This window comes from Amblyomma mixtum, chromosome 3 (assembly GCF_055824585.1).
Source record: "Amblyomma mixtum isolate Tamu chromosome 3, ASM5582458v1, whole genome shotgun sequence".
In the NCBI taxonomy this organism is placed as follows: Eukaryota; Metazoa; Arthropoda; class Arachnida; order Ixodida; family Ixodidae; genus Amblyomma; species Amblyomma mixtum.
In genome coordinates, this window is record NC_143014.1 from 84,486,364 (window position 1) to 84,506,596 (window position 20,233).

Below are 20,233 nucleotides of genomic sequence, written 5' to 3' on the forward strand. Positions count from 1 at the left end.
TATGTTAGTAAGCGAGTAATAGAGGTGAATTTAAGGAAGGAGGAGGGAGCGGATGGCAGGGGGGGGGGGGGGATGCAACCTCCTCCCCATCCCTCCAGATTAAAAGTTTCTTTTGGGAAACTATGCGAAACCCCATCCCAGAAACGCATTGCGCAAATAGGACCGCACATGTCCAAGAATCACCGATAAATCTGTCCCTGGCAAGCAAGGAGTAAGACGAAAGCATTTTAAATGCACAGGCTTTTGCAGAGGTTTTCAAATCCGGCAAGTTCATTTATCCATTATTGCGAACAGTGCGAACGAACATTGCGGGACAGGGAAGCTGTGGTGGTGGTAACTTTATTTCGGTGACACGAGGGCTGCAACACAATTTTTTTTGTAAGGCTTCAGAAAGTGCCTTAACAGAGTCTTATATTGATTGTTGAAAAATTGCACATGATGCATTTTTCCATGGAAAAGGAATAATGTACGTTGAGCAGCCGCAGCTGTGAAAACTATCATGCCACTCCGTGTTAAGGAATAATACACGCAGAAAGAGGCCATTGTTTCACGCGACTTTTTTATATGGTAGAATGAGGCGAGGTTTAAGGAACAGATACAAGTGCAATTGTCTGGAGGTGAAGAAGCATGGAGGTGAGCAGTTAGTATCACTGATGTGACCATGTACGATAGACTTAAGTAGCATTTTACCGGCACCCATCTCTTTACGCTGTAAATGTGCTCATGTGTTCTTTTTCTTAAACAGCTAAGCTGTACAGAAGATGACGTGTTAAAAGTACTAATGTTAAAGCATTGGCGATGCGTCCGCAATCAACCTGCATTATTTCATCTTCTGCCCCTATCGTACGGTTCCTCCATTTCCCACACTGTTTTCCCCTATCGCTCAGATACTGATATGTGCGCATGCTGAATGTCCGAGAAAGGGCGCCGCTAGGCCTCCTTTTTTCTGCTTTCGCGGAAATTTGGGATGTCCAAATATGAAGTAGGTAAATATAGCTGTATAAATTGTACCAGGGGCCGGACAAGATTTTCGCTTTGATTGAAACTCGCCAGTACTAGACACTGTCCGACCCTCAAAGGACCGTAAAGTGCGTGCAGCTCGTAGCGTGAACAAGAGTTGCTCGATTAAAGCTGAATTCTTGATCTTTCTCCGATTCGCGAAAGAAGCCGACGTTGTACTTGGTGCGACGGATGACGACTTGTACCTTGCCGTAGCTCCGTCGACGCTGCACCGCAGCACTTCATATCGGCATCTTCGTGTCCGCCTTCCACCATTGTGGCTCTCCAGCCCTGGAAAACAAACATAGGATAAGTGGGGCTATGAAATTAAGAAAGCTACTCATGCTATTACCAATTCCATACTGCTGTTCTGGACGGCTTCGCCAAGAATTAAAGTAACATCGTTGCCAAAACCCCAGGCTGGTTAAAATTATGTTAAATGCTGAGACTGAACGCGAACGGAGAAGGTGCAGCCGTTACAGAAAAAAAAAACGCTTCGTCATGGGTGTCACGTAAGTGTAATTTTATTTTTAACGACAATAGGTATTCTAAAAATGGTACATTAGAACCATGTTGGTGGTGGTGCGTTCCACAATACAAAGCAAGGAGGGCTCGCCTACAAGTGCTTAGATACACTCGCTCCCATGAATTAAACAAAAATGCCAAAAATTCCACTTTGGAGGCCACGAAAAACTCAGTATATCAAGAAGTCGGGTCATGCGATTGCAAATACTTCAACACCAACAAAGTGCTCTTAAAGAATACAACACTTTCGGAAAATCCAGGGCAAAACAAGCGTCCTAGAATAGCAGAGGGCTTCATAAGACGATGAGAAATGCGCGCCCAATGCGTCCTCGACGGTAGCCTTTAAATTAACCTTTGTGCAATAAAACGCCATCTAGGCCTACATCTCGCCATTCTCGTGTCCGCAAAAAACTTGCAAATTTTATATAAAGCCCCCGCTTTGGCTGTGAGCACGTGGTCAGTAACGCAGTAATTCACCAATGAAGCGACATGACAGGCATCCAAAAAGCAGTGAGGAAGAAAGTCTAAGTTTTGTCATTTTCATATGTGCGTGCTAGCCAGTTTTAATAGCAGTTACCAGACAAATAACGGGTGACACTAGATTTGTCACGTATTTTTGTGCTCAGTGTTCTGTCGAAAGCATTGCGCTACTACCGTTGGAGGTGCCGAAAAGAGGGTGCCGGATCTCTGCGGTGATGGAGTCCAGATTTGCACCAACTTTTGAGTCAGCGCTGCTGAGCTCACTTGGATAACAGTACAGCTACAAACTCACCTAAATAACAGTGAAGACCACTCATGCTTTTAAAGGCGTATGCACTGTATACTCTATACATGACAAAATTACTTTTGAAATGTAGTTAAATTTCATCTCTGATCACTTTTATAAAAACCGCTAGAAAGTAATTAAATTATATTACCCCTAATTGCTCGTAAAAAGTCATGACATTACAATTACTACCGAAAAATAATATAATTACTTTTAAGATGCTTTTATTTTGAAGCAAACAAAGAACCAAAGTAAACATATAAGAAAACCCAAATTCTCTCTCTAGACGTGATGCCCATATTATTTGGTCTTCCCGCAAAATTCTACCCCACCCATCTAATTCCCCATCCCTCTTCTTTCCTGCACCATAAGAGAACATGAACAAACAATGAAAAGAGGAACGTGACCAAGCAGCCGCCACTGTCACTGCGGCCAAGACAGAAACGAGTGATGAACCCAAGGCCTTGCTGCCCGAACCTGTCTCCACTGTTTTGAAGCCAGCGAAGCAGGTGCCAAGAATCTGCTCCGGCGCTCAGGAATGTTCCAGCCATGCGCATTACACCGCTTGTTCAACCACGCCCCGCGGCGACGAGAGCAACCGAACCATGGGAGTGCCTCTGCGCGCGCTCCTTGCTCGTTTCGCACTCCGACGCGCGCCATCTGCCCAATGGGTGCCACAAGCGCAAGCGCAACCTTAAATCTTGAATCTCTCTCTGTCTCTTAACACACGTACACTGTCTCTCGAATACGCGCACACGGCGAACCAACAACACAGGACAATGGTGGTCTCGAACACCCAGCCTTTCTGAATTCTTTTGTACTTGCCGATCTCTTAACTGGTGCAGGCCTGCCACGCGTCGCTCCTGATTTCGGGCCGCCCTGCCGTGTATATTAGAGACCAAAGCTTTGCCGACACAAAGAGTGATGGCGCATTTTAGAAACAGTAATTTGGAATGTAGTAAACTACTTTTGTTATCAAATTACAGCCCAAAAGCAATTCATTAAATCGCTATATTACTAAAGCAAAAACTAAATCATTACATTAAAAATCACCGCGAAAGATAATTAAATTGCCATAATTCAATTAATTGCATTAATTTAATTACTGCCGTGTCTTCTGTAACAGTATATACGCCACGAATAGCGTATACCGTCCAACGTTCCTGCAACGAAATTCACAGGACCAGCTAGCGAGAAACTAAGCGCAAACTCGGTTGTAGTGCAATTTAGTCATGAACGTTGACAGGTTGGACTGGATAGTTCGTGATCAATGTTTATTTTCAATGGTCGGTCAGCATTGATCTTTCTTCGTTTCTAAGTGAGCGCCGTGGCGCAATTTTCGTGCTCCGGAAATACCGAACAAGACGTATTGGTGCAATAATGGCACCAGCTAGGCTGGTTATAAAAAGCCATAACATTTGCTTTTTTCGCAAGCGTTATAAAAGCGACCGTACTTTTTTTCCTGCGAAGTTCGAATTAGGACCGCGCCGCCTGGAGGCATTTTGGCGTCGACGAGGCGCTCGTGCGCGCATGTCACAGTGCGTTAAATCGGAGTCGAAATCGATGCTTTGGAAGATGCGGCAGATATGCGGTTGCTCCGACTCTTCGAATACGTTTTATGACTGCGGTACGATGCAAGTGACTTGACGTGCTCTTACTCGGCCTATAGGACAGCCTTTTTAGAGTGAAAACTTTACTTCACGACCAAAGCTTCAAAAGCCGTTTCATCGCTGAAGCCTTACCTTGATTTGACCTTGCGAGTCTAAATAAATAAACTAAATATTTCTGCGACTGGCCTCTGCACAAGAGCACTATGCTATCACGCCTCGAGTTAAACTGTAAGACACTCTCACGCTGTACATTGCACATCGTCGTCTTCATCAGCTGATACTTCTATCGAACTAATTTCGTCGCCAGACGTGCCGACGACCTAGCACAGCAAAACTATAAGCCAACCAGGCTATAAAGACATGATTTTCGCACGTCTGCTCTATTTAACTACGTTAAAACTCGCCCCTTTTATAAGCCATTCCCGTTGCAGTTCCCGCACGAGGCATTTGAACCATTATGATTGCGTGCACGCAGGCGGCGCGCTTCCTAGCTGCAACGACATGCCACCCGCCGGCACGCCGGGCGACAGCAGACTGGGTGCGCGCCGCTTCCCGGGTGTCGATAACCTTAACGTGAATCATACTGAAGCCGCAGCTAAAGTCTTTTGACTCTGGCCATTGTTTGCCATAAAAGGTCTAATTAACATTATTGTTACCTGCTACTGTGGACACGATAACTTCGCATTGAAATGAACGACTAGTTAACATAAGGCACAGCGAGCAAAAAAAGCAGTCCAGCCGCAAGCCACCTCGCTACAACGGTCGCGGGTAGCACCCGCGGAGTCCAAGCCGTAGGCGAAACAGTTGCAGGCAGTCGTGCGCCGGATAGTACATCGTTATGCGTACGTGCCTGTCGTCAATTCAGTTTTCGCAGGAATATGAGCGGCACAATTCAAAGTTCAGACTTACTTCGCCGACCATTTTTGGTGAAGCGAGATATTTAACTCTGTATACGCGTATTTGGATGCGCAGAAACTTTGTTGAAGCGGAACCTGGCTCCGATAATTGTTCGTTGTGTGTGTGTGTGTGTGTGGGAGGGGTGGGGGGCGAGTTCAGCCATGTCAAGGGTTGGGTTCGCCATAACAGGAAGGTAAGGATGTGCTTCGCGCAACGCCTTTTCTTGGTCGCACAATCGTTGCGGCTGCCACTGGTCAATATAACACAGAAATTAACAGCTCGATAATGCAATCGTGAAGATGTAACAAAACACGTGATAGGCTGCCATGCCTGCACTGTGGGCCGGAAGATGAAAGAGTACGCAGGACGTGCACTGCACACCGACTTGTCTATATACCCCTGTTCTCGTCTCATCTCTACAGCAATCAACAATGACGCAACCGCCAGGTGCACCCCAGAATACAGCTCTCCATTTACTTACAGATGATAATCATGAACTGCTAGATTTTCGAATGGTGTGCGGTACACTGCTTGTACGCCATATTTTGAACTTCTGGTGTCTTGTTTGTAGTTAGTCTTTCGCACATTTCTGTTTGTTTATAGTTACTCAGTGGCGTTGATAGCATGCTGTTTTTTAGTCCATTCGCCTGTTTTTAAGCTTCGATGCTACAAAGTATGCTGCAAAGAAATAAATGAATATTATCGGCGATAACCATGCCTGAGAAGCTTAGGACTCTTACGTTTAAACACAGAGGGCTGAAACATGCTCCGCCTCGATATCATGCAGGAGGCCATATGGGGATTGTGGGTGGCTTCCTCCCTCACCCTGTGCACAGCGCTCTCTCTCATCCTCACCTCTTCCCTTTCACCCTCTCTCGCCCTCGGCCATTTTTCTACATCTGTCTTCCCTTACCTTCATTCACTTCATCGCGTAAAGTCCTCATGATAATGAGGATGAGGGCATCCTCTCGAGGGCGTCCATGTCTGATTGTGCATTTTTATAGTATCGAAACGTTGTCTGGAACATTACTAGATCATTTGTTCGCGAGACCGACTCTCCCCGGTAGTTTATACAGTAAACGGATAATGTGACAGCGATAGACATATAATGCATTATGTGAACGTACACTGTAAACAAAAATATACCCAAAAGGGAGTAAAAATGGTGGCGGCCACCCTTTTTACTCCATTTGTGAAAACATTTACTCCATGAGTGGGGAGTAAAAAGGTGGACTGTCCTCCATTTTACTCCCATGATGGAATAATGGAGTAAAAAATGAGGATTTACCAGCATTTACTCCAGTCTAGAAAGGGAGTTAATTGTGCCAAATACTCCACCAGTGCGGAAATGGAGTAAAAAAACATCATTTTGTGCAATCCGCCCCGCCGCCTAGCGTCTCGTCTGCTTCTGGTCATGTTGTCGGATAATGGCGGTGAGTGACGACCGCTTGGTTACCATCGTCGCTGGATCTCTGCTGACTTCTGCTCCTTCACGGGCATCCGCCGCGGTACAAGAAATCGACTTGCCGCTGTTTTCCGCTACAGTACGTTACATAATTGAATTGCTCCTGTGAAGCCTCCAGTGCTCTAACCATATCTGACTTTACTTTGTTTGTGTCGCCACCCCGTTGCAGCCCCCGCTTAGGCCTAATTCTCACAGGCTTTTTTCAGTGTGGTTCTCGCAATGTGTTGCAGCGGATTATGTGTTGCATGAACATGGAACTGTGTAAGAACATGGTGTCAACGCTGAGCTGTTGATTGAACTCATGAGGCCACATTTTTCCTCAACCATGTTTAAAATCCAAGCCTTAATGAAGTGAATTTGAAAGCAAACACTGACATTCCAAACTACCATCAGGTGTATTTTCGTCTCTTCTGCTCTGGTTTTGAGTCAAATATAGCGTGGTGCATGACCGTGAAAACTACCCAGCGTCTCCATTTCAGTTTTGAACTACTGATTATAATGTTACATCCCTTTATCTACGAACATGACCAACGAAACGAGCTCGTACAGCAAAAGGAGACGACAAGCAGACGACTCCTGCCGCGTACGCCGCCGCTGGGCTAGCAGACGGCGGAAAGAATGCGTACGCGGGGTTACATTAGGGCAGCGCAGTTTCCCAAGTTGGATTGCCGGCGGCGCGCATAGCTACTGCCCGTTTCCGCCGCTCTCACTGCTGTAAGAATGAGCCTGAATGAGGATAAATAAACATGAAGCCATTTCTGGGCTCCATCTCTGTGGGTAGTAAAAAATTTACTCCCTTTTCACTCCAAAATAACTCCCTTTATACTCCAAAATAACTCCCTTATATAAGGGAGTCAATAAAAACACCATACATATGGAGTAAAAAAAACTCCTTTTGGGTGTGCGTTAGAGGACAAGTCATTTACTCCATTTTGGGTGTTTTTTTGCTAACAGTGTAGTGTTCTCGTACGGCGAAGTGCAAAACAACTGAACCTAATTATTTTTTTGAGGCGTAAGCATTATAATGGTTCTTTCACACTTGGGCATTTCGCGGCCAAAGCGAGCGAAATCGGCCGCCGACGAAGTGCTCCCTCGTTCCCACTTCCCGGCCAACGCGTTGCCGCTTCCAGCGCGAGCTCTAGCGTTAAACTTGTTCCACCGCTCCTCATCGTCTGCTTATCGCCTACTCGCAGAGTACGCAGATGCGGTTAGAAAAAAGTATAAATCGACGCTGTCTACGTATCATCAGCGTATGCACGCTTACCTACGATAAACGCAGGAATTTTGCGGGACGTTACGCCATTGGTCACCGTTGCTCCTTTAGTTCAGTGTCTGCAGACACGCAACGACGAGCTCAGCCGAGCGGCGTCATCTGGTTTTTAAAACGGGAACCATTTTTGTCAAGAAGCCGACGCTCCTCTTTGTTTGTTTATTTATTTATTTATTTATTTATTTATTTATTTTACTTCTTTTCATCCTTAGGTCCGTACAGGCGTTGCAGAGGTGAGTGGGCAGAAAAATTGAGAGCAAACAGTGCTACAGAAAAAAAAAACGGGTGCCTAAAAGATAATTCCTATATATACAAAGTTTGCTAAAACAGTGAATATATTAGTGCAGAACAAAACTGTCAGAGTTTATACAACGCTAGCCAAAGCTTCGTGATAGTTATTTGTGTCAGCAACAGATACAGTTCCAGTATCAGTAATAGATACAAGACAGAAACGGTAGAATCGTCACTATAAACAAAAAATTAGAGCAAGTTTTCTGCTCATACGTTTTGTTGCAGGCGAGATGAGACGAAGCGAAAGACCGGTGCTTCATTTATGACTAGTGAACGCACTGAAAACGGAAGTAACAACGACGGATTCAGCCGGAAGCGAGGGGTCCTGCTTCGAAGAGCGCCGCCGTGGAGGTCGCCCCGGGAAACGCAACTTCCTCTTCACCGTCCTACTGGCCGATGGAAATCAGCCAGATTTTTCTGGCAGCAGAAATAGGTCGTGGACCGATCGGCCTCTCCGCTGGGTATTTCGGCGGAATCTCTACCGCAGCGGCGAATTCTGCTCGGTCTCGCCACCGAATGCTGCTCGGTCTCGCCACCGAATGCCTAACTGCGCGCCAGCCATTCTTCCTATTACAAGTCGTCTACGGGAAACATGCGGCCGCTTTTTTTTTCTGTAAGATTATTCCGGATTCAGCTATACAGCATAAATATTTTAAGTATGCTGCAGTTGCTACTAAACATTTTCAGTGACCACAAACTCTTTTTAGTGGTGCCTGATGGCAAATGGCGAGCGAAAACTGCCCTTTGCAAGGAGAAATAATTCATAACCTTGTCTCCGACAGCATGCACGTTTCAAGAACGTATTTCCTTTTCGATTAAAACACTTAAATTATAACTATCGCTCGTCGAAGTATGTGGTCAATCATCGTTGTGCTTCCCGTTGGTAATATAATACCTAAGAAGCGCATGCAGAACCGCTGAATGGCAGTGAAGAAGTAGAAGCGTTTTCTTGTCCATTACCGCCATTACGAGTTCCGATAAGTGTCGATACTAACTGTGCATGATGTACGTCACGAAAAAGATCTCCCATCTTACTCCTCAAACCACACTCAAGAAAAGAAGCTCCCAGCTGCATCTGTCGCTGTGGGGAATTTGGCGCTGCGCGAGAGTCCCTCCGCGAACGCCTGCCCCGCTAGAGGGAGGCGTGCACAAGGAGGAGAAGAGCTCGCCATAAAGATAGAAGTCGCGCCGCAGCTCCGGCTGCTTCCAGTGCCGGAGAAGCGGCGAGCAAAAATGCCACTCCGTTCGTGCAAGCTGTTAACGGCTGCGATCGCAAGGAGCAGAAAAGCCAGAGACATATGTCGGCACTTCTCAAAAATTACGTCCGACAAGTTTCCGAACAAGCTACTTTCGACGCGACGGGCCAAGCTGAAAGCACAAAAGGCGCGCGTGGGGCCCTCACACGCACGCACGCACGCGCGCGGTTCGCGCACGAGGTTCTCTCGGCGCACTAACAAGCGGAGGCTGCCGCGCGAGAGGAGAGCGGCCCGAGCCCGGCGCGACACGAGAGACCCTGGCGGAGGAGGGAGAGGAGGAGGGTCGCGCTGGCGGGCCCCTCTCCCGCCGGGGCCCATAGTGGAAATCCATGTCAGGCATCAAGAATGAACACCGCTAAGGAGAGGGCCGAGCAACAGCGCCAAAATAAAGAGCGGCGGGGCGCTTCTGCCGCCTCCCCCCCTCCACTCCCCGCGACTTCAAACGAACATGTGTCGATCTGTAGGAAGGTACACGGAAAGTACATTAGTTCCTTCCCGCGCTTCTTTCCTGCGGGATCCAGTGCGTGCGTGAGTGGGAGCCCGGTTAGTCGCGGCTCTGCGCCCAACTGACTCCCACCACCGGCCCGGGGCTTTCGGCATATCCATACGTCCCCGAACCACGTGCGCGCGCGCCTTTGCCCGGACACCGAGGCACGCGCACTCGCCGGCTCCGCTTGGGCCTCGCTGGAAGAGCTTCCTCCCCCGCTGCCACTTCTCGCCGATATCGAGGCCCGCCGTGCACCCGCAGCGCCGCCTGTGCACTGGGCCGTGACTCCTGGTTGGGACAAGGCGTGAGCACCACCGAGACTGAGCCGTTATTAGCAGTTTTTAACGCTCTCTTCCACTGCGCTTCGGGCTTTAATCACACGCGCCGGCAACGCCCCAGAACTATACGCGGAGCGTTGAAGCGTCGCATCTGCACTTCCATCAAGCAATTTGTCTACCTAGCATCAGTTCACTCCTAACACTGTAACTCAGTCGAAAATGAGCAGTATTTTCTTCGATTATCTCACGAACTTTAGAATGTAAACATAACTACCAAAGCACCAGTTCAACTTTCTGATGAGCGCAAAAACATTTCACTCACGCCTATAGCTCACACATGCTATTCCGATAACCGTTGCAGACCTGTCGTCTCATCGATGAGGTAGACAATTGTGAGATAATTGTGGCAGCTTTTTTTTTTTTTTTGTTCCAAAGGACAGACTCTTTTTTAGTAATCTATACGTAGCTAACACTCGCTTTCATTGCAGGTACCTAAGCGACTAAGCGTAATGGTCGCCTGTGAGATCGTATCGTAATGGCCTTTACGGCTATTTCCAACATGTTAGAATGCAACAAGTGACGTAACTCAACCCAGCACTTTATTTTTTTGGCATGACGGTTAGTGCGAAGGGTTCGTCTCAATAGTATAGTGCCAAGCAGCGTCAGCCGCAGCCGGTCTGGAAGATGTGGCGTTGCGCTAGAGCTGCCGCCGCGTCTTGTACAACCGCAGAACGTAAACTAAGCAAGTTCTCGTAGTGATGCCCAATTTACGCCGGCGGTACTTTGCAGTGGCCATTCCGGGGAGAAATATTGGTATGCGTGAAGCCAGACACGAGATCTCTTTTTTCCCAATCTTTTTCCTTCTTGGAGACAAAATTTCTTTGCACTCAATATTTATTTTATGCCGCATTCCCCATAATTTTGTCATGTGGTAAAAGTAAATGAATCAAATACCGCCACAAGTGAAGTACGGAGGCCGCCAGGTACGCTTCCAAGGCCCTAACCCGGGCAGCGGATCAACATCCAGTGACAACTTTGCCGATTACGATACCGGATATAAACTGGAGAAAACCAAACCGTGCAAGCTGCTGCCTTCTTAACCTCCTTTGCGACTCACACTTTCAAGTTTTGAAAAGTGTATAGCTGGGCCACAGTGATCTGACATAGGTTCCTCTCTACGTATTACCAATTCAGTGGCAGAGAGCGACGCTTCTCGGCCGTACGAGTATCAGCAGGGAGAGAAGTGGGCCGAATCGTCGCCAAGGCGGCAGTCACCGCTTGGCGAGGCAACACAACCGTCTCCCTGGGGACTTACTGCGACAGAGCGCTTGGCGCGAACACCGCCGCGGAACGCGCAGGAAGCCATATTCTGGGAACCGGGGTCTGCGAGACACCTTTTCTGGCAAATCCCAAATGCACTCCGGCCTCCACGACACGCGCCTTTCTTCCTTCGCAGCGCAGCCGGTACAACTCTGTTTACACTCAGATATAAATCCTGTTTACTCTTTCCTGTTGACGCTGCCTTCTTCTCCCTCCAGCGACTCTGCCTTAGGCGGCGGAGGCAAGCATCGTCGTCCCCGCGCGTGGTGGGGTCATGCATCGAAGCGCTAGGTGGCGAGCCAGAGACCCGCTTTTGTGTTTTTCGCACTCTTCTGAGCCATTGCATCGAAGCGAACGGGCATCTGGAGCGTTCTCGCAACGCTAAAGAGATAGTGGCAGTTGCATTACCGTGCAGGTGCCCGTGAGTCGTGGGACAGATCCGTTGTTTTTTTGTGCTCATCACGGCTAGCATCCAGTGATAGTTGCGATATACACTGCCTCTCTCCTGTACTGAGGTGTAATCTGCCAGGTGAAATGGTGGAAAATAATTGCGGAGGAAAGAAGCTTTTTTTTTTTTTGCTCCCGTTTTCTGGCCTAGTTTTTTCTCATTTTTAACGCGACAGCGTTAAAGAGCCCTTGTCGCAGAAAATCTGGCGTCGCCGTAGACGTCGTTGGGCGTAATAATCCTAAAAATCCCTACAGAAGCAACCGAGGCGGTAGGTGTGCCACCTCGATCACGTGACCTTGCGGCGTCATCCCAACCTGCCCACCGGATTGAGAGCAAACTGCGCGCCTTGGTAGGTGGCAGTTAAATTAATGATTGGTCGCGAGAGGTTGCTCGTGAAGGGCAACCTGGATCGCACAAGTACCACCAGCAGCAGCACCTGGCATCGCATGCAGGGCAGTGGCGCATCACTTAACCGCTGCACCACTGCGCCAGGACTGCCATGGATCTATGAATGTTAAGTAGAGAATGACCAATTTGGCAGCATAAATGAGTATTAACGCGTTAGATATCGTGTTATAACTTATAACGTTTTTTGGCGGAGCTTCAGTGTCCCTTCCAATTTTTTCTTCGTGCCTAAACTTGCAACAATAACAACAAAAAAGAGAGTGGGTTGTAGTCACTGAAGCAGCGTTCGATCTTCTTTCAATAAGTACCCAGACAACACAGAACAGAAGCCACATAGGAACTCGTTCGCCGAAATCATATCTCAAGATTATGGCTTTATAACCCTGTTCCATTCATGAATACGTATTTGAGGTCATTCGCAAGAAAAGCCTGCGTGCAGGGAAGCAACGTTCACGGATATACGCAGAGGCATAATGCTTCTGTTTTTGTGAAGAACGCCGAATGCTCATCACGTGCAAAATTTCCTTGTTCTCGCACCGTGTGTTTCGCGCGCGAATACATGCAGTGCTGCGCTTAACTCGAGGAGTGCGACTCAACCTGCGTTATTCCAGGCACGTCACGGTCAGCGCGACATCTGCTTGTTAAGCTGGAGGCAGTCACCATCTGCCTGAGACGGTGGAAACAGGAAGCCGCGAACGGCAGTCGCCATGATTACGGCACGCCACCGTCGGGCTGGTTGGCTGGGCCTTTCCCCGGGGCCCGGCGACGTCCCCCTTCGCCCACCTGGGCAGGCCGAGGCAGGAAGGTAACCATTTTAAACAATTACCGGGTGCAAACTTGCGGCTCCTCTTACGCTGCCCCTGGCTATCATATATCTTGTCTGTCATGCGCTGCCGTTGCCCCCTCACCTCGGCACCGGGGGCAGTGAGGAACCTGGCAGAAATCGCGAGCGTGCGCGCGCGCGCACACATACCTCAGATAGAGCTGTAGGCACAGACGCGCTAGACCCACTGGGCTCACCGGCGGCCTCGGGAGCGGTCCCTCCCTCTTTTCGCGCGCGCCAACAACATGAGCCGCCGTGTGTGCGTACTCCGAAAGCAATTTAAACGTTTGGGGGGGGTATAGCTTCTTTGAAAACTGAATCGAGCAGAGCTGTTGTATGCCTGTATTTACTTACAGCCTGCTCAATTCATTTGTTGAAATCTAAATACGATAAAAGAAGAAAATTGCGCATATGTTGTTCGTTGCTTTTACTTTCAGAGACCGAAGGCACAACTCAGCAGCTATGTACACAGTGTTATCTTTCAGTGTAGTAGTGAAATGGTGAATAAGGTTGCCAGAGAATACCCCAAGGAACCCCAGTGCTGCGTACAGCACTTCTTGAAATGTTCTTTCTGATAACGGCTGAATCTAGCCTAGTTAGTGTAGCCTTTCGGATTGCTTGAGTACTGTTCAACAGCGATGTTCAATTGAGAAACAGTATGCAATCGGATTTGCTTTTAAAGCATTAACTCTTAATGACACGTGCGGTGGTTTCGCGTTGTCCGAGGCCGTGCGCTCGTATGACGTCACTGTCACGTGGCTCGTGGGCGCACCTCTTTGTCAAATGCAACCAAGCAAGGGAATTTTCTTAAGCCGTATAGTGGAGCCCTTACGGCAGCCCGAAGGCCCGAAAGGTCTCCAAAGATGTGGACAAAGTTTCTCCTTACCTTAAGCAGATTTAGAGGTTAAAGGGTGCCATAAGTGCTCCACTGCAGGGCTAAGAAATAAACCCCATTGCCTGATTACTTTTGACAAAGATAGTACGTGCGAGCTAGCGATGCCGAGAAAATGCGACAATAGGGCCAGATTCAGAAAGTGAGGGCCTACAAAGACAAAGCCGCCGAAAGGAAGAGCCCGGCGACCCACGATGGTGCCACACCGGTGGTGAAGCGTCAGTTCAACGCCAACCCGTCTGTCATTTTGAGTGGTAGCTGTACGCTTAACAGCCTCATTTATCAGTAATACCTTTGAGAGGCGCGGTTAAGCGACCAACTAGCGCTGAAATTCGCGGCATTACTAATGGCCGCCAGGCAGTTTTTTCTTCTGCCCTTTGGTTCTGCATTAATCTTTAGTATGTAATGCAGGTTATTTTCCTTCCCTTTCGTATGCTCTTATCACGTATTCAGTAACTTCTAGGCCTCAGTGTTTAACTGCTGTTTATTTGGAAAATCTACGGTGGTCGATGTACATAGAAAATGCTGAAAAAAAAAATGGTTGTATAAAGTGCTGTTTCACATGGCAAGACAAGAGAACGAAAAGATAAAGCTGTTCTGTGACAAGATTAAGTTTAGTAACTCATGACCATGCCACTGTGTGCTGGCTGTGATGAAATCCCGATTATTGATGTCCTCGTCGTTACCGTACTTTAGTAGAGCGCATCATATTATAGTGAACAAGGGCCATTGATCTTAATGTACCAACGCTTCAAGATGGTGTTCTTTAAAAAGCTATTCACTTTCTTTTCATCAAAGTTCATTTGCCATGACGTAGCGCTATGCACCTTACGCTTGCTCAGATGCTAGAGTGTAAAGTTAGTGCTACTTGAACCTCTATTTCATTAATCACCGAGTGCAAACTTTTATCCTGACAGTTTTCGCTAAATCAATGCTCTGAGGTCATGAATACAAAACAGTCATTCAAGGGTTATCACAGCTGGAATTAAGCATGCAAAAGACGATAATGTACGAAACATTTCTCATGGCTAATAGTAACTTCCCAGCGCCTAACGAGGCATTAGGAGATCAAGTGTAAAAAAAATGAAACCTTGAAGAGCCTTCTCTGTAGCCGCTGCAGTCCCTTTCAGTTTTACAGATGACCACAAAAGCATTCACTGCGCAGTTTTCGTATGCTCATCAAGCACCGCTGTCATAATACACTAAGCCTGTTAAAAAAGCTAGTATACCTCGCCGACTGCAAGTGATCTGCAACATCTCATTATTTTTTTCATAAAATCTCATCGCAAAAAAAAATGTATGCATCGTCTTCACGCGGGATGGATAACTTTATCGCCTACATTTGAATGACAGCGTTAGCGTAAATATTTCATCCAAGGATTGGATCAGAATAAGTGCAGCCGACGCAAATAAGGAATGTATTGCGAAAGGGTACCTTATTGAGCTGGTTGGTACGTTCATCAGGTAAAAATACAGCGCGACTGAGACAGGACGAAAGAAGTACACACTCGGACACAGCGCTGACCCATGACTGGTTATCTTTATTACTGTCACGCAGTAAGTAAGAGAAAAACGAGTACAGCCAACACGTGGCACTGCACAAAAAATTGACTACATAGGACAAAAACATTGGTGAATCAAAAATTGGAGGACGCTTAAGCTTCGCCTTGAAGAGTGGAACGCGGCAGCTTGTTGCAAGCGGGGGTGGCGTAAATGAACGCATTTTTCATTTTTTGCAATTCTTTCAATTAATTAATTGATCAATTCTACACTCTAAATTTCTTTAATTACCATCATCAAGCATTGCTTTTTCATTCTGAGCATTTTGACACCTTTTAACCCCTCTTTTCCCTAATTTTTCAGGTTTTCATTTCTTTAATTATTAGTTAATTACGATGATTCCTTTAACTCATCATCGTCTATCACACACTAATCAATCATCAATCACTAGAGCCATAAATTACCATGATACGCTTTTTCCCAATTATTTCCGACACGCGGTGCCGACTACTACTACGCTGACGACTGTATGGCCGAACGAGCTGTATACGCTGTCGCGTAAAACATTGGTGAATTTTTCTTTATTCACCAACGTGTGCAGCATGACTCTCTGAGATTTCAAAGCGCGTTGGATTTATTTGGGCTACGACCAAATATATTCTGATATTAGAAACTTGATATGATGATCATAGGTGCGAGAAGAGCCTGAACCCGAAAAACTTGCCATCACCCCAGCACAGAGCTTGCCGCGCTGCGGCATGACAAACACCGCTGTGCAAAGGATCAGGATTGGTCCTTCACATTCATTCTTTAGCCAACCCCGACACGCGAGAAGCGCATGCCGATGGCAGTGAATAGACGCCTTCCTATAGTTTACTCAGCACGCCATTGGAACCATGGCCTATGTGTGCAGTTCATTCGTAGGCTGCAATTTTTCAAATGACTGGACTGAGACGACCGACGAAAAGAGTCTGAAAAAAATTTATACAAGCCATCGTGTCGTGCAAAGTAACTGAACTCTAGCGGTTTACTGAAGGAATGCTTATGGAAAAATCTTGCACTTGCAGATATCTTGCAAGAACCTTCCACAGTTCCAGATATGCAAGCTTATCGGACGTTGGTGCACCCGCGATCAGTTACCAGCAGCTATACAAAATTTACCAAACGTGCCAAAAAGACGTCAACGTCTACCGGGTGGAAGCACTGCCTGCGCCTCGTGCGACCGTTGCGCTATCAGGGGGCATCGTTTACTTGCAAAGAAAAGGGAGGCGCAGCTCCCACACGTCGCGCATCCGGCCCTCCGAGCAGGAGCAGCACCGGGTGCCATTTTGCACGCTCAGGCGCGCAGGATCTGTGAAATCTATTGTCGCCTGCTCTTTTCGGCTGGTGTCCCCAGCTGGGGGTTCCTTCGTAAGCCGCGTTTCACGCCTTGCCACCGAAATCCCCTATCTACACAGCGGACCCTCGCCGAGGCGAATTTCAATCTCGAGGTGGCGGAGAAACGAGAAGCATTTCCTCTTCTCCGGCCATTGTCGCGTCGGTCAATGCGAAACATATGTCTACGGGGCTCGAGCGCGATGCACACACAAATGTTTCTCTTTGAACGACGACGAGCTGGCTCCCTACAAGAGAGATTCCTTTCTCGACAAATTATTGTACACACTAGAGGGCCCCGCTCTCGGCGCATTCTCTGGTTCTTGGCCGCGCATCGAGGCAGTTAAAAAAAAGAGAGCGCCAGGCAGCAGCGGATGATCTGATCTTGTAAACAGACCGCGTGTCACTCATCTCGCCGCAGCCTCGCCAAACACGAGCGACGCCGCTGCGCGCACATGTGGCCAGAAAGGTGCTCTAATCCCACGACAAAGGGTGTCCTGTGAACGAGGTTAACTCCCGGCCCCCACCGCGATCCCGGCCGGGTGTCGCCGAGTGACAGGCTCTCTTCAGGCGCGCCCGTCTCTCTGAAGACCGGCTGCCAATCACGGCGACACCCGGCTCACTCCCCCGGCTGCGGCCATTGTACTCGCCCTCCCAACGCGGAGGCCGCTGCCACAATGGACCACGCTTGTCTGAATCGTATCAAGTCGTCCAGCTTGGGCTTTCGAGACCTGATACCGGCCTGCCACTTCGCAGGCAACCTGCCAGGCTTCCAATGCGCGCTGAATCGTTGCGAAGCAAGTCGAATAATCGTCGCCGCTCAACGTGGGATGACTTCCGCAGCTCTACATACTACTGAACAAAACGTCGGGGGCATTTTATTGGTTAGTGGGTACCGACATAATGGCATGATATTCTTTCCTGCCTTTTTTTTTTCTTTTTTGCATACGTGATGCTTAAATGTCACAGTCGACAATACACAATGTGAATTTCAGACTGACGCAATCACACGCTCAAGTAAGTTACGGTGCAGCTTAGAAATGTGTTTACGCTGTGTGCGTTAAAATTATCGCAGGGTGATAATGCTCTCTGCATGTAAAAAAGTGATTGTGTTCACTTAAGTTAGTACAACGCAATGTAAAGACACACAGATGAGCTCAAAGCATTCCACACGGCGTCTATATCTTGAGTACGGAAGTTTTAGTTATTTACATATTCGTGATAATTAGAGTAAAGCTTGCCATGAAAATTCATCTGGTCAAGTATAATGACGCCATAAAAAAATACCAGTCAGGGAGGAGGGGGAGAGGTTTGATTAACGTTTCGAAACACTTGGGGTTGCCTGTCCTTAATGGACAGCTGCGAACATGCAACACGAAATGGCTTCGGAACGACGACTTCTGTCGCCGTCATTATGACTTTATGACTTTCAATCCATGCTTTCAATGAATATTCTCCATTCTTATTTTGACACACATGTTTCATTTCATTAATCTTCCGATGGTTATAAAAATAAAAGAGAAATCACAGTGTAATCCTCTGCATTTTCGACCCAGATGAATCCACTCTGATTGTTCTATTTGGACGAGCGAATAATGACAGCAAACTCGGCGGCAGACCGTTCGTGAACTGGAGGTGCCCTTGGGACCTGCGCGTCACTCACTCTAAACCGCGGCGGTTTCAGTTCCTTCTTTTACTTTCGCGCTTATTGGCCCGTTTGTTGCCCCTGCTTCACTCAGCGCTGGAGCAGGGGAGTATACGAACGATTCCGCATCGAATTTCACAAAAGCGTCCGCGTGCGGTTGAAAGAAGTAACACCAAATGGTAGGCCACATGTTGGGATGCCAATTAAAAAAGAACGGCAAATGCCTCCTTGCTGAGAAGCGTAAAATCTAAAACCGCAGTCTGGTGGATAGAATTACAGCATGGCGCGGTGACGTCAATAAAAACAAAAAAGAGCTTCCCAAAGGTTAGGCGATGCACCCTCTGAAATTTATTTTTGTTTGGTTAATGGTTCAATCCCCATCCCAGTAAAGGAGTAACAATGCAGTGGGTATCGAACGCTCGTCCGCAAAGTGTCAAGCAAGCACTCTTTTGGCTGGTGATGCCGTCAAGAGCCCCAAGGGGAATGCACGCAGGCTTGCATGCACGCTCCCACATGCCGTGCAGTTCAGCAGTCGTCGGCAACCAAAAGTAACAGGCATGCTTTGTGATGAAGCCATTTGTTTAAATGTACGCTCGCTCGTCCACGTAATGAATGAAATACACTCCATCGAACAGCAACCTATGCCCGCCTTGTATCTATATCATGTCTCATCAACCTCGCACAATCGTTGATGCGAAGACGTTGTGAAAAGCTGCCGCCTGCATTTTTCAGAGGGATGAAATCTTCACAGAATTATCAATAGACAGTTCGTAGTCTGTCTCTCCACCCTCCACGCACTTAAAAAAAAAAATTTTCTGGGGGAAGTTTCTGCAGCAAAAACACAAAACAAGCACAAGCAGCTGTAAAACATTGTCAAAGAGTTGTCTAAAAAGCTTACTAATCTATATCAACCGATACTTTACCCTTCCAGGTTTTTTGTGCACACCTCAAATTTGGCCTCGGTCGACCAGAGCCATACAGAGCACTCCCTTAAAGCTGTTAAGTACAGTTACTCGCCCTTGTTACAAAACGCCGAAAAAGCAGCGATAATGCAAAAATAAAATGTGTGCAATTAGATTTCTTCATGACGAGGACAGGGAGTTGTTCACGCAAAGAAGAAATAATTTTCGTGGCACACAGCGGAATGTATGGCGCGAATTGGCGGCCTAAGGCTCTTGGGGAACCCTGCAGAACCACATATTATTGCTTCTCGTTTGCACTGAACGTTCAGGGACGGACACCACAGCGTCCAAATACGGCAGCTCCATAAAATGAAAATTTTCCTTTATTTAATCTCGTCTTCTGAGCGCTCAGAACAAATTATGGGGACTTGGAAAGAATCATGTGATAATTTCGGCGTTCAATAGTACCTGCGCTTCAAAAAATATAAAAGATTTTTGGTTCATATGGCATCGATGCCGCCTTCGTGGATGACGCGCCCTCAGCTGCCGCTTCGGTATTGGGAGCGATCCCTCATGCCGGTCACGAAGGGGCGACAGCGCGCTCACGAAATTGGTGATGGCCGGAAGACCGGGCAAGCAAGCTCCCCGAAAGCTCGTGCTCCCACTCGCAGCAAAAGCCCCGACCGCGTAGCGGCTGCAGGGGATAAACCCTTCGGCGCCTAGCCGCAAACCGGTGTTTATGACGCCCTGCCATGGAGAACTGCCAAATCCTCTCCGCGTGTCCGACATCGTGTAGCAGCTAATAAAGGCAGGCACCGCCTGGAGGATCTAAGGGGCGCGCGTCCGCCGCTCTGCTCTCTCCCATCTTTGTCCAGCGCCGCAGGGGCCCTTCATAACGACGTTGCCCCGGTCATTTAGAGGCTGCGCTGCCTTGCTAAATGACAGAGCACGATGCTCTCCGCGTAAAAGGTGTGCAATCCTTCACCCTTTGGTCGCAGGACGACTGTAATATGTGACGTCAGTGCAGAAAATGCGTCTTCGTCACCTGAAACATCCTATGGTTGCCGGCAAATGGCTGCC

General features: G+C 47.8%; 1 protein-coding gene across 1 annotated transcript in view; it reads right to left on the reverse strand.

Moving 5' to 3' along the window:
* Nucleotides 1-20,233, reverse strand: part of LOC149350823 (uncharacterized) — a 130,793-nt gene that overhangs the window by 3,763 nt on the left and 106,797 nt on the right. The window contains exon 3 of the mRNA XM_089575569.1: nt 1,051-1,290. Within this exon, the coding sequence (XP_089431695.1) occupies nt 1,051-1,290 (240 nt within the window). The remainder of the gene's footprint in view (nt 1-1,050; nt 1,291-20,233) is intronic.